The 14,735-nt window shown below is 40.8% G+C and overlaps 1 protein-coding gene across 1 annotated transcript in view; it reads right to left on the bottom strand.

Moving 5' to 3' along the window:
• PSMD2 (proteasome 26S subunit, non-ATPase 2) overlaps positions 1 to 14,735 on the bottom strand; it is a 77,064-nt gene that overhangs the window by 61,060 nt on the left and 1,269 nt on the right. Inside the window, exons 4-7 of the mRNA XM_033959602.1 lie at positions 14,357 to 14,478; positions 12,158 to 12,382; positions 10,963 to 11,121; positions 10,612 to 10,756 (exon numbers count right to left, since the gene is read on the bottom strand). Of these exons, the coding sequence (XP_033815493.1) occupies positions 10,612 to 10,756; positions 10,963 to 11,121; positions 12,158 to 12,382; positions 14,357 to 14,478 (651 nt within the window). The remainder of the gene's footprint in view (positions 1 to 10,611; positions 10,757 to 10,962; positions 11,122 to 12,157; positions 12,383 to 14,356; positions 14,479 to 14,735) is intronic.

Here is a 14,735-nt window from a genome sequence, read left to right as displayed (position 1 = left end):
TGAAATCAAAACCCTGTTATTCAAAAAAATTTATCTGGATATCTTAACTCCCTCTTCCTTCCTACCCCCCCTCCCCGATATCTCTCCCCTCAACCTCTCCTCTCTTCCCATAATATTCCCCTATAACTCATCAAAGCTTCCAGCATCCACTACGTAACCTCACTGAAACATAATCCTTATTCTTCTACTTATCTTTTAATCCCCCCTCACGACTCTATTATGTAACCAGCTCCTTAATTGTAATTTCTCCTGGAAATGTCCAGTCATCTTTTGATGTAATCCGCCTTGAACTGCAAGGTACAGGCGGAATAGAAGTCAGTAATGTAATGTAATGTAAATTCTGCACATAAGACCCTTCTTGTTGTTCCAGCATAGTTCAGGCAATGACTTTTGAGCAGATCTATTTATTTATTTCATTTTCTATCCTGTTGACCCCAAAGAGCGCAGAACAGGTTAAACATACAAAATATCAGTACAAGATTATAATGCAAGTTTTCATCCTAGTTCTAGCCTAGATCTAGCGGAGTGCTGCAGTGCTCTACTATTCTCATGAGGCAGAGTAACGATAAAGAAACAATAAACCCCAATGGTTCACCGCGGAGATCTCGCACCTCATTAAGAAGAAAAAAACGTTTCCCTCCTACAAGCGCACGGAGAAAAGAGAGGCAAAGGTAGAATATAGGACCAGGTCTACAGCGGTCAAAATGGCAGTTAGGGAGGCAAAACTTCGAGTGGATGAAATTCTGGCAAAAAACATTAAAAAGGGGGACAAATCCTTCTTCAGGTATATTAGTGACAGAAAAAGGAACACAGGCGGGATAGTACGCCTTAGAAGACCAGACAGAAGTTACGTGGAAGCAGATTCCGATAAAGCCGAACTACTGAATGAATACTTCTGCTCAGTCTTCACCTGTGAGGCACCGGGACATGGTCCGCAGTTGAAAGCAACACAAAGCACAGAAGACCCGTTTCAGAATTTTGAGTTCACACCAGGTGAAGTTTACAGTGAACTGGCAAGACTCAAGGTGAACAAAGCCATGGGACCAGACAATTTGCACCCAAGAGTGCTCGGAGAATTGAGCGATGTCCTGGCGAAACCGTTGGCTGAGCTATTCAATCTCTCCCTAAGTAAGGGGAAAGTTCCCCTGGACTGGAAATTAGCTAATGTCATTCCTCTGCATAAAAAGGGATGCAGGGCAGAGGCTGCGAATTATAGACCGGTGAGTCTCACATCAATAGTGTGCAAACTCATGGAAACACTAATTAAAAGCAAATTGGACACGATCTTGAATGAAGGGAATCTTCGGGATCCCAGTCAGCATGGATTCACCAAGGGTAGGTCCTGCCAATCCAATCTCATCAGCTTCTTTGACTGGGTAACAAGAAAGTTGGACTTGGGAGAGTCTTTGGACGTCGTGTACCTGGACTTCAGTAAAGCTTTTGACAGTGTCCCACACCGCAGGCTGCTAAGCAAGATGGAATCGATGGGATTAGGAGAGACACTAACTGCATGGGTCAATGATTGGCTGAGTGGCAGACTTCAGAGGGTGGTGAATGGTACCCTCTCTAAAACATCGGAGTGCCGCAGTGGAGTGGAGTGCCGCAGGGCTCGGTCCTGGGTCCACTCCTTTTCAACATATTCATAGGGGATCTGACTCAAGGGCTTCAAGGTAAAATAACACTATTCGCCGATGACGCCAAACTATGTAATATAGTAAGTGAATGCAGTTTACAGAATTATATGGTGCAGGACCTGCTTACATTGGAAAGTTGGTCCTCAACCTGGCAGCTAGGCTTCAATGCTAAGAAATGTAAGGTCATGCACCTCGGAAGCGGAAATCCATGCAGGACATACTTCTTGAACGGAGAAACTTTAACTAGGACTTCAGCAGAACGAGATTTAGGAGTAATCATCAGTGCAGACATGAAAACTGCCAATCAAGTGGAGAAGGCTTCATCTAAGGCAAGGCAGATATTGGGTTGTATCAATAGAAGTTTCGTCAGCCGAAAGCCTGAAGTCATAATGCCGTTGTACAGGGCCATGGTGAGACCCTATCTGGAGTACTGTGTGCAATTCTGGAGGCCACATTACAGTAAAGATGTGCGCAGAATTGAATCAGTTCAGCGGACGGCCACCAGGATGATCTCGGGGCTCAAGGGTCTCTCGTATGAAGAGAGACTGAACAAATTGCAGCTCTACACTCTCGAGGAACGTAGGGAGAGGGAAGGCATGATCGAAACATTTAAGTACCTCACGGGACGTGTCGAAGTGGAAGATGATATTTTCTTTCTCAAGGGACCCTCGGCCACAAGATGGCACCCGCTCAAACTCAGGGGCGGAAAATTTCATGGCGACACCAGAAAGTATTTCTTCACAGAGAGAGTGGTTGATCATTGGAACAAGCTTCCAGTGCAGGTGATCGAGGCAGACAGCGTGCCAGACTTTAAGAATAAATGGGATACCCATGTGGGATCCCTACGAGGGTCAAGATAAGAAAATTGGGTCATTAGGGCATAGACAGGGGGTGGGTAAGCAGAGTGGGCAGACTTGATGGGCTGTAGCCCTTTTCTGCCGTCATCTTCTATGTTTCATCTTCTATGTTTAAGTATGGTATTCTGGCCACTGAGCCAATGATATGCTGCAAGGGCCACATGATGCATGGCACCAGCTGCATTTCAACAACTTGAGTGGCATGTGGTGCAACGACAGAGCAGGGAGGTAGGCAGGAGACACCAAGGTGGGGGGGGAGGGAGAAAGCAATGGAGGTAACAGCAACAGGAGGTATAGGAAGACATGAATATGGAAAGTCCTAACCAGCCTCTTGGTCCCTGACATTGAGATATAAGAAAGAGTCTCTAATGAAATAGGCTCAGAAGAGATATTAAGGACCTTTAATACCTTGGCAATCAGTAAAGGTAACTCTCTTCTGGAACAGCCAAGCCGCAGTGGGAACATCTCCCATTTCAGGAGGAATTTCCGCTTCCTCCAATGAGTCAGAAAGCGAGGGGCAAAGAGGGCCCTGAAAGGGGATCATTCAACCAGTATTCTGGGGGTAGAGAGACCTCATCTATGGAGAGGGGATGTCATCGAGGTCTACAGAAGTGCAGTAGAATGCGTAAAAGTGAATCAATATTTTACTCTTTCCAAAATTAGAAAGACTAGGGGACACTCAAATTTACATGCAAATGCCTTTAAAACAAATAAGAGGAGAAATTAGGTTCTTATCTGTAAGTTTTCTTTCTTTTAGTCCCTCCAGACCTGTGTAGAAATGGATGGGTTTACATTCCTCTGCCAGCAGGTGGAAACTGAGACATTAATTTTTGGCTGGAGTATAAGTGGGCTGTGCAGTCCCATCTACAATCAGTCTGACAAATAGCCAAGCAGGAACTAACTAAGAACTTAAGAACTGTGAACTTTATATTATAAACACCAACGACACTTCCAGAAGGAGAATATCAAGCTATTGTCCAGAAAGGACAGGGAAACACTGATGGATACTGATTAGAATAAGAACCTTCAAAAACATCTCCAGAGCTCACCAGCTAATCCAGACAAACCAAACGCTGCTGCTCTTACTGAACTCCCCAACAACCCTGACAAAAAGATACCGGGGAAAAAAGCGTATTCTTCGAGAAAAGACACCGAATAAAAATGACAGGGTGGTGTGTGTTGGTCTGGAGGGACTAAAAGAAAGAAAATTAGCAGGTATGAACCTAATTTCTCCTTCTTTAGCATCCCTCCAGACCAGCACAGAAATGGATGGTACGAACTAAAGCAGTACCCATCATGGGTGGGACCCCGGAAGGACCACCACAAGAACACGCTCACCGAACATTGCATCCCGACACTCCTGAACATCCACATGGTAGTGTTGCACAAAGGAATGTAGAGAAGACCAAACCGCAGCCATACAGATATCCACCAGAGGCACAAGAGAAGACTCAGTCTAAGAAGCTGCCTGTCCCTGGGTTGAATGAGCTTTGAGAAAATCCAGAACAGGCTTCTTTTGAAGGTATGCCAAAGCAATAGCCTCCTTGATCCAGCAAGCAGTTGTAACCTTGAAAGCACCATCTCCCTTATGAGGTCCCACTAAAACTTCCTTTTATATGCTCAGGAATTTTTGGTCCATTAATTAAATTTAAAAATTCTAAACCATCTTATTCTTTGTTCCTATAAGTCTCAGAAGAATATAGGTCCTTATAGAAAGTAAGAAACTGTTGTAAAATATGCTCAATTTTAGTATGTGTTTCTCCTTTATTATCTTTTATTGCAATAACTTTTGTTTTCCTCTTTTTTGCTTTAAGATAATTTGCTAATAATTTTCCTGCCTTGTTTGAATTTCCATAATACTGAGTTTGCTGATAATACAAATCATTCCTTACAAATTTAGAAGATAATTCATTATACTTGGCTTTTGCTTTTAATAAAAATTTGTAAAGTACTCTGTTCCCATCTATTAACTAATTTATTTTTCCAAATCATAAAATTGTTTTTAAGTTGTTTTCTAATATATGCCGAATATGAAATAATATGTCCTCTCATGGTTGCTTTAAATGCATCCCATAACACTTCAATATTAATATCATCAGAGGCATTAACTTGAAAAAATTCAATTATTTTTAATTTAAAATCTTCAAGTAATTTTGAAACTGCAATCAAATTATCAAACCTCCATATTGGTTTAGAACAAATTTGTTCATCAGATTGCAATTCAATCCAAACACCACCATGATCAGACAAAATGATAGGATCTATGATGGCTTTTATCACTTTCTGAGCAATTTTATTGGAAACAAAAATATAATCAATCCTTGAAAAGAAATTATGAACCTGTGAACAAAATGAAAATTCCCGGTCACCAAAATGAAGAATACGCCATATATCTATCAAATCACAAGATTGAACCAAATTATCTAAGCCTAATGATTTCATAATCTTACTTGGACTCTTATCAACAATTGGATCCATTACAGCATTGAAATCTCCAGCCACTACTAAATTAGAAGCAGCCAGTGGGAGTAACAATGGTTGTAAAGACTTAAAAAACTCCATTTGATTCATATTTGGAGCATAAACATTGATCAAGTCAAGGGTAGTATTTCCCATGCTCATTTTAACATGTACCCACCTTCCTAAGGGGTCCGAAGCAATCATTTGAAAATCAGCTGTACATTTCCTATTAACTAAAATGGCAACCCCTGCTTTTTTCCCAATTGCTGGAGCAAAAAAATTTTTAGAAATCCAACCCCCTTCCAGCTTCCTAGATTCTATAATTGACAGATGTGTCTCTTGGCTAAAATAAACATCAGCATTTTGCTTTTTAAGGAAAGCTAACATTTTCTTCTTCTTGATCATATTATTAAGGCCATTGACATTTAAGGAAAAAAACAATCTCCATCTAAATATCCATTTATACACCAATAATAATATGTAAACTTAATCAAATTGAAATGACTAGACACCAGCACCCACATGAAATCCAATAATAAATAAATTAAACACAAAACCCCCTATCCTCTAAAACCTTTTTTACCCAAATAATAGAAAAAAACCCATCCCCAATCCACCCAAACCCACCCTATAAATGGATAAATTTGTAACACGCATAGGATATGTAACCACCATACTCCCCCCAGGCAACGTATAATCAAATCCATCTTCTTATAGAAATATTAATATGAGAATAATTCATTAATGCCTTAAATATCCATAATGACCATAAAATAAACCAAATTCATATTAAATATATAGAATTAATCAGATTATAAACTCATATAATTAGCTAAACTCTAACATTAATATAAAAAACTCATTTGACCAAATTCAAATTATATTCATCTGCTAAAAGACAAAATTTAAATAACTTTATATTATAAATTCCATATGTTTTCATAAAAGCCCCTTTAAATCTAATACATAGCACCCCCTCCATAATTTAATCTAAAATATATAATTAAAAACCCCTTAATAAATTCAATAAAATGAAGAGATTATACATATATTTTATATCTATATTCATAGCTAAAATATTCTTTAAAATTCCAACCATTAAACATACAAAACTAACAGCAGGACCAAATAAAATTTCATAACTTTCCATATTCCAAAATCAACAATTAACTTCACCAATAAATGATTATAGAATTATAGTTAAGGAAATGACCAAATGATATATCCAGAATTCCAAACACAAAATGAAATATTGTACATATAATGCAACCAAAATCAATAAAAATAAATAGCACATATCTAGACTATAATAAAGAAAAATAAACTAAAATTCAGAAATATATTTGTCCATATTTCATTCCATTATTGTTTCCTCCAAATCATAAAACATAAACACAGCTAATAAACAACACAATAAAACCAAATGAACATAAAACATTCATGACACCACCAACATTGACATGACAAATCAAATGTTCAAAAGAAAGAAAAAAGAAAAAATAATAAATAAACAGAAATAGTTCTATTAACATCTTTAAAGTAAGATACAAAATTCCATTGCATATAACAAAAACATAAGAATGGTGAAGCATAACTCTTATTCATCCTTTTCTTATCTTCTTTCTTTAAATAGTCATTGGCTCTGAAGTGACCAAAAAATCCTTCAGTTTCTCAGGATCTTCAAAATAAAGTGATTTATTACCACTGGATACTCTCATTTTTGCAGGATAGTATAATCCATACTTAAAGCCTTTTTCTTTCAACTGAGGACGAAGCTGAAGGAACTGCTGCCTTAAAGCCACAGTGCTCTTTGCAAAATCCGGCAAGAATAGTAATTTGGATCCTTTATAATTTAAGTTTTTATCAGCCTTTGCCAAACTTAATATTTTAAAGGCTTGCTGGAATCTCAAAAGCTTAAAAATAAGAGGTCTGGGCTTTGAGTTATTAGCAGACCGCTGAAATGGAATTCTATGTGCTCGTTCAATTTCTAGGGGGTACTTAGAACTCAGTTGTAATAACTTTGGCAATAAATTCTCCAAAAACTGAATAGGATTTCCCCCCTCTAAATTTTCCGCTAGCCCAATGATTTTCACGTCCTTTCTCCGTCCACGATTTTCATAGTCCACCAGCTGTTTTTGCAGATCATTAATGATTTTAGTATCAGCCTTAGACTGAGCAGCCGTTACCTCTGTGTTCTAAAACGACCACTCGCTGATTAACAATCTCCAGCTGTCTATTTGTATTTAAGACTTCTTCCTTGACCTCTTGTATACTATCCGCATTCTTCTGAATTATTTGTGATATTTTCCAGAGTTCAGCCATTATTTCTTTTTTGTCAATTACCTCATCATCCGGAAGTGGGGCTTTAGCGGGCATAACATGATCATGTTTGACGCGCTTCGCCGTGCTGGATGTCACAAAGGCCGCATCAATTTTTGATTGCCGTGTATTGGCCATCTGCTTGCGGCACACAAACCGACCAAAATCTGAAATTTAAGGGGAAAAGGTTTTTTTAATCTTCAGACCGCTGCCTGGAAAAGCGGAGCAACGCGATCACACGTCCATGTTTTGCGCGCGCCAAGCCACGCCCCTCCATTGAATGTATCTTTAAAAAGAAAACCCTTGAGTTTGCTCTTAAATTTTTCGAAAAACTTTTCCTCCCTTAAATAAATTGGAAGGACATTCCAAGATTGAGGAGCCGTGACTGAAAAAATAGATTGCCACCGTGTGTTAATAATTTTAAGAGAGGGAATGACCAATAAATGTTGGTCATTTGACCTCAATAATCTAGATGAAGTATAAGGAATTAAAACTTTATAAATAAAAGCTGGGGTTTTAAATGTCAAAGACTTAAAGGTGAGCAGGCAAAATTTGTACATTATACGATGAGCAACTGGAAGCCAATGTGCTTTTTTAAGTAAGGGTGTCACATGATCAAATTTCTTGGCTTTCATAATAAATTTGATTGAGGCATTCTGGATAATTTGCAGACGTCTAATTTCCTTTCGAGCCAATCCTTTAAACAGGGCATTACAATAGTCAATTTTAGAAATAACCAGAGAATGAATTAATATATTCAGAGATTTTGGACATAAGAATTTAGATACTGAACGAATTTGGCGGAGTCTATAAAAAGTTGATTTGACAACATGACTGATATGGTCATGATAAGATAATTTATCATCAAAGATAATCCCGAGAATCCTAATTCTGTGTATCAACTTAAAGGAGATTCCCTTAATAGTGATTGGGAAGGAAAGTTTATAACAGTCTTTCCAAGGGAAAAGCATGATATTTGGTTTATTAATATTAAGGGCTAATCTATTGGTATCAAGCCATTGATGAATCTGTTCAAGTTTTCCATTTATAGCTGATATTTCAAAAGAACTATTGGGGTCAAGAGGGTGTAATAGCTGTATGTCGTCCCCATATGTAAATACGGCTGGAACCGAAGGACAAACTGGAGGCCAGAGCAATTTTGCCGCTCTCAAGAATCAAATCACATCCAGAGAAGAGGCCAAATGCCGACTATGCAACAGACTGCGAAAAGAAGACAAAACCGCAATCTGAACCCCGAGATAGGACCAGGCAAGGTCCCGATCCAGGCCATCCTGCAATAACTCCAATATGTGAGACAAAGAAGTGCAAAGGGGAACCAAGTCATGTGCGAAACACCACTCCTCAAAGAGATGCCAAACTCGCACATAAACCCGAGAGGTGGAAATTCTCCAAGAACCCAAGAGGGTGTAGATCACCTTAACTGAATAACTTTTCTTATTTAGGTGTTCCATTTCAAGAGCCAAGCCATAAGACAAAAGGGACCCAGATCAAACATTGGAACGGGACTCCAAGTCAGAAGGTCAGTCGAGAGGGGCAGCGGAAGAGGATCTGCCATGAGGAAACGAACCAGATCCACGTACAATGGGCGCCTAGGCCAGTCTGGAGCCACCAGGACCACGCTGCCTGCATGCTGAGCAATGCAAAGGACTCTGCCCACCAGTAGCAACAGAGGAAATACATACAGTACAGCAAGTAAGCCTCCGTCAAATTGAGAGGTCAGAAATTCTCCAGGCTGAACAGCAAAAATTACAGATTTCAGGGTCTCCATGCAAAAAGAAGGAACCCTAAGTGCCCTGTTGACACCTTTCAGGTCCAAGATGGACCGAAAAGACCCCTCTTTCTTGGGCACCATGAAGTAGAGAATACAGGGAAAATATTTGTCCCCGTTTCTCTCCACTTTCTTCCAGCCTCTGCTCCCCCCTCTCTCCACCCCACTTCCCTTCCGCTCCCCCCTCTCTCTCCTTCCCACTTCCCTTCAGCGCCTGCTCCTCCCTCTCTCCTTCCCACTTCCCTTCAGCGTCTGCTCTTCCCTCTCTCCTTCCCACTTCCCTTCAGCATCTGCTCTTCCCTCTCTCCTTCCCACTTCCCTTCAGCGCCTGCTCCTCCCTCTCTCCTTCCCACTTCCCTTCAGTGTCTGCTCTTCCCTCTCTCCTTCCCACTTTCCTTCAGCGTCTGCTCCCCCCTCTCTCCACTTCCCTTCCGCGTCTGCTCCTCTCTCCTCACTATCTTCCAGCATGTTCCCCTCTCTCCTACCTACTTCTATGCAGCATCTGCTCCCCACTCTCTCCTCCCCATTCCCCCTGAGCATCTGTTCCTCACTCCCCTCTCCCTTTCTATCCACTTCCCTTCGGCACCCTTCACACAGTCCAGCAGTCCCCTCCTAATCACCGTGGTCCGGGCATCTCTTCCCCTGGTAGGGGCATCTCCCTCCCTCCCTTCCCTGTCGCTGGCAATTTTCAGTTTTCTCTCTCCATGCAGCCCGAGCGTTTTCATAAGCTGCACACGCAGCTGCACTGAAACTTCTCCTCTGATGCGAACTGCCCAGGTGGAAATAGGAAGTTGCTTTGGCAGTAAGAGAAACCCCATTTCCCTGACCATCAGCAGTTGAGGAAAACCCCGTGTGGGCGGCGAGGGATACCTTTCTGGCTCCTGCATTACACTTTCACAGGCTTCTACTCCATATCAGTGGTTTGAATTTCTGTGCAATTGTGGACAAATCAATTTCTGTTACCATTGAAACGCTTAAGACTCCTGAAGCAGGCCATCTTGGCCAAAACATGTACATGTCGAGTCATTGAGTTTGTTTGGATGAATAAAATGGACATTGATGAAATAAATTGAGTCCACTGGTCTATTTAGGATATTTCCACTTCTTGATAAGTAACCAAAGCACACATATACAACCTTTTCCCCCAGTCTGGTAAAGCTATGGGTCTACAGGCTGTACTCACACAACTTTATAAGATAATAGCCATAAACACTGCTTTCAAAACAGCCCTATTAGCTTTTTGGTAAATCTGATATTTAAAATTTGTGAAGAGTGAATTAGTTAAGAGCAGAGAGATGACAAGGAAATCTGCAGGTAGGGAAGACGTGAACTGCATTGGGTAGGGGAGTGGTAAGGAAGAAATTGAGAGTATTGATCCAGAATGGGATGAGAGGGTCCCCAGGTCTTTGGGGCATACAGGGAGACAGGGCATGACATTTAAGTCTTGATGAAATTTAGAATCCCTTATCTTATGTGCATTAAAGTGGGAAAAACAGAGATAGGACAGGGGAAGAAGTGCACAATGCAGAGAGAAGCTCCACCCAAGCCTCACCTCCCGAGCCAGGGCAAGAAAGTTGCTGTTGAGCTGGACATTGGACATAATCTCTGTTAGATCCTCATACTCCTCTACATCTTCATTCAATTCCAGGAATACACCATGTCTTCCCAACATAAACGCCATTTGCTTCTGGACAATCCTAGGCAGTGAAGGGAAATGTCATTAAAGCTCAAGCGTCCCTTTAACAGAACCGCACACAGTCTGGGCAGATGTCCAGTGGTTCTTCCTTGCATCATATGAAAGAAAAAAAGTGAGTGACTGCCCATCCTGTCCGCTCCCCCTCCCCTCATGGCAATCTCTTCATTCAGGGGTAGCAGATGAAGCTGCCAACATGTCAACACTTACACATCTTTGCAGGTTGTGAAGATGTCTTCCACCAGCTCCACGTCATTTAGAATTAACGCTAAGCGCAGTGCTTCAGGATAACGATTAAATTTGCGGAAGATTCCCAAGGCGCAACGCAGCAAGGCAGAGTTCTCTGGTTCTGGGACATAACTGACACAGCTGGAGGACAGAAGACACAGGAAAAAGTTCATCAATAGCAACATGATGGAGCTTCGGGTTTATCAAAGTCTGCATGGGTTAGCCCCCAAATACCTAACTGATTGTATTGCCATATCATATTGCACTTCCTAAGTTGCATTCCTCTGACCACTGGGATCTGAAGATCCCAACCAGAAAGAAGCTAAGATTGCAAACATCAAGGGCAGGAGTGTTTTCCTGTGTTGGTCCAGAGGAATGGAACAGGCTTCTGCAATATATATGGTGACAGGGGAATTTGATGACTTTCAAAAGACTGCTGAAACAACATCTTTTTTGCAAAATGAAATATGGCTGAAGAATGGGTGACTATATTGTGAGGAAGATTGCTGTGAATACTGATGGTCGCTGTTAACTGTTCTGTGTTTTTAAGATTATATTTTGTATGGTTTTATGTTTGCAATGTTATTTATTATGTCTGCTGTGCTTCGCTTGGTATAAGGTGAATAATAAACAAACACTATACAGAAAATATGTCTGCTGAAACAGCCATGAAAAGGGATCTAATGAAACCAGTATTTCTACTACTTCCAACTCTAAGTCACCCACGTCCTAAGTAAGAGATTCCCTCCGGATAAAACTGTCCCCATCATTTTCCAGGCACATACAGATATGTCTGGGTTTTTCTTCTGCACAGGACAAATCAACCCTAACAGATATGTGGATGCCAACTCATCATTTTGCACAGGTATATGGATGCTGCAATCTGGTGTTGCATGATTTATGGAGGTATTTCCAAGCTTGGGTGTACAAGAATTGGTCATAAGCTACTATAAACAACAAAACCTACAGCAATATAAACCAAAGGAAACAAATGTGTGAACAAATAAAAATCATTCAACATAGAAACAGTATCATTCAAGCTCCTCCACACCACTGTTTTTACTGTTCAGTGTTTATTATACCAGTGTAGAAAGGCTGCTAGGTTCTACTGTGTGTTGTTCATGACTGTCTGCCCTTTGTCTGTTCACCTGTTACACACACGCAGTAGAGCTCTTACCTGCTCAAGTATAAGCACACTTTAGCATAAGCATTGTCATCAATATATTTCTCCAGCATGTCCATCTGCTCAATCTCCATCAGAAGGTCACAGGCTTCATGCTCAGCATTGTGTACCATGTTGTAGGGCACAATCTCCTTCACCAGGGTCAGAAGGGTGTCCCTTTGAGATTTATCAGCCTCGTCAATCTCCTGCCATTCCTTGGCAACTTCCCCTGCCAGGTGCCTGAAAGGATTACAAAAAGAAACCTTTATTTTATTTCACCAAACAGCTTACATTACAACCTTCATATGACCCTATAGTGACATCCCTTCCCCCAAACAGTTTGGATACTATTTGGGTAATTCTAAAGAATTTCCAGGCTCTGTTGGGTATATCAAAACTTGTGGAGTGCAGAAGCTAGATTCTATGAGAAAGGAACTGCAGTGGTTATTTTCAAGCACAAGTAATGGTCACCTTATAGTGTTAGTAAGAAAATATTATGATGACATTAAGTCTATATATTAAAAATAAATGAAAAATGTATTGAAACATAGAAAGATGACGGCAGAAAAGGGCTATAGCCCATCAAGTCTGCCCACTCTACTGACCCCTCCCCCCTCCCATTAAGTCTGAGTGCTAATGTAGTTCCTTATTTCGTATTGGTAATCATCCAGTCAATATTCAGCAAGCAGAAGTCACTGGCTGTATTCCCAAAAGCTAGCCAGCTTCAGCACAGCTGGTTAAGTGCCAGTGAATATCAGCAGTTAGTCACAAAGAAGCCATTTAAGCAGGCAAAAGCCTTTTCTGCACACTTTCATCGTGATTTTTAATACATTATCACAAAGTTCCTTTCTCACGAGGATATTTAACTACTTCAGTGCTGACTTGGGATCCTAAAAGTGGCCTTGTCAAATGGCTCTCCCAGTTTCTGGAACAGATGGTACTAATCGCCTGTGGGTTTTAGCATAGGGCTGCCGACTGCAAGCTCTGACAATACCAAGAGGGTCTCTGGTTCACTTTTAAACAGCCAAACTTTTAGCTTTTGGTTTCAAAGTGTTTATTTAGTTTTGGCAATGCAAGAAAGAAAAATCCAATGAAGTCTACAGCAAGCAAACAACAAAACTGCAAACAAATATATACGAGATGCAGGCAATGTTTATTATACTAATGCAGTAAAAATACCACCTTATTACCAACCAAGGGACCCGACATGGTCCGTGTTTCGGATAACACGGCTTCCTCAGGGATCCATGGTGGATAAGGTATGAAACAAACCACAGTAAAAAAGGTATAAAACAAGCGCCTGTGTAAGCCAAAACTTCAAACCGAGTATGCGATGCCTAGCGTGAAACTTATTTATTCTTTTTTCAATTGGCTTAATTAGCGTGGTAATCGACTGTGCTGGTTTTCAGCCAATCAAAAAAACCAAAAACTCCATTGAACACTTTAAGAGCTCAAGAACAAACTCTTAGGATGCCTACCGACTCCTATCTGAAAAAGTAGGCTTGGTTAGGGGGTGGAGAAAAGGCATCCGACTTAGGCACCAGTAAATTAGGCCAGTGAAAACCTGGTCTAATGGAGCAGCGTGTATGTTTAGGAGGCCTAAGTCCACTTATTTATTTTAGTATTTATATTCCACTTATAGCCTAAGTAGTTTACATTCAGGTACTCAAGCATTTTTCCCCCATCTGTCCCAGTAGACTCACACTATCTAATGTACCTGGGGTAATGGGGGATTATGCGACTTGCACAGGGTCACAAGGAACTCCGTGAGGTTTAAACACACAACTCTAACCACTGCGCCACACACTTCACTTAGGCGCCGCTAGGCATGATTCTATAAACAATACCTTGCTCCCCTACTCAACCGCTACCCCTACCTTTTTTCTCCCCTCTCCAGTCTTTCTACTTTTCCGCTTCTCTCCCCTAACACCCCACAGCTTGCACCTTCTATTTCATGTCTATTTTCTTCCCCTCCCTTATTATACACTGCTGTGCAGTGCCATTAGATAGCAATGGCAGTATATCAGACTTTGGTAATAAAATCAATACAAAAAAAAAAAATAATCCAGGATAAGTTTTTGACTTGCGCATTAGGTGAACAAACAACTCTCTATTACCTTAAGACTTTGGAGGGGCAAAGTTTATTTAGTGTTGCAATTTTAACCTTTAGCTTCTAGGTGAGAAAAGGGGCCTCTCATAATGCCAATTCCTCACCTTACATATTCATGGCCCCATGATGCCAGCTCCTCCTGGGATCCCAGCAGGCGGTACTTCAGACATTCCCTCTCTCCACTCATCGTCATAGCCAACACAGAAATGATGTCAGCCGCAAAACGCTGTAAAGGAAATCAGATCAGTCAGTTGGGGTTCTGTGCACTGCTGTCCTGCTTAGCGTAAGACTGAATATCTGAACACCTGTCTGTCACTGCTGTACATTCTCAAACAGAGCTAAGGAACACTAACTGAAGAAATCTGCAGAAAGCTTTTTGATACTAATCTCAAAATTATTGCTTAGATTACATTACATTACGAGATTTCTATTCCGTTATTACCTTGCGGTTCAAGGTGGATCAGGAGCTTTATCTGTAAATAT

Source organism: Geotrypetes seraphini, chromosome 9, assembly GCF_902459505.1.
Source record: "Geotrypetes seraphini chromosome 9, aGeoSer1.1, whole genome shotgun sequence".
Taxonomy (NCBI): Eukaryota; Metazoa; Chordata; class Amphibia; order Gymnophiona; family Dermophiidae; genus Geotrypetes; species Geotrypetes seraphini.
Note: the sequence above shows the minus strand (reverse complement) of the source record. Positions and strands in the feature narration are given on the sequence as shown.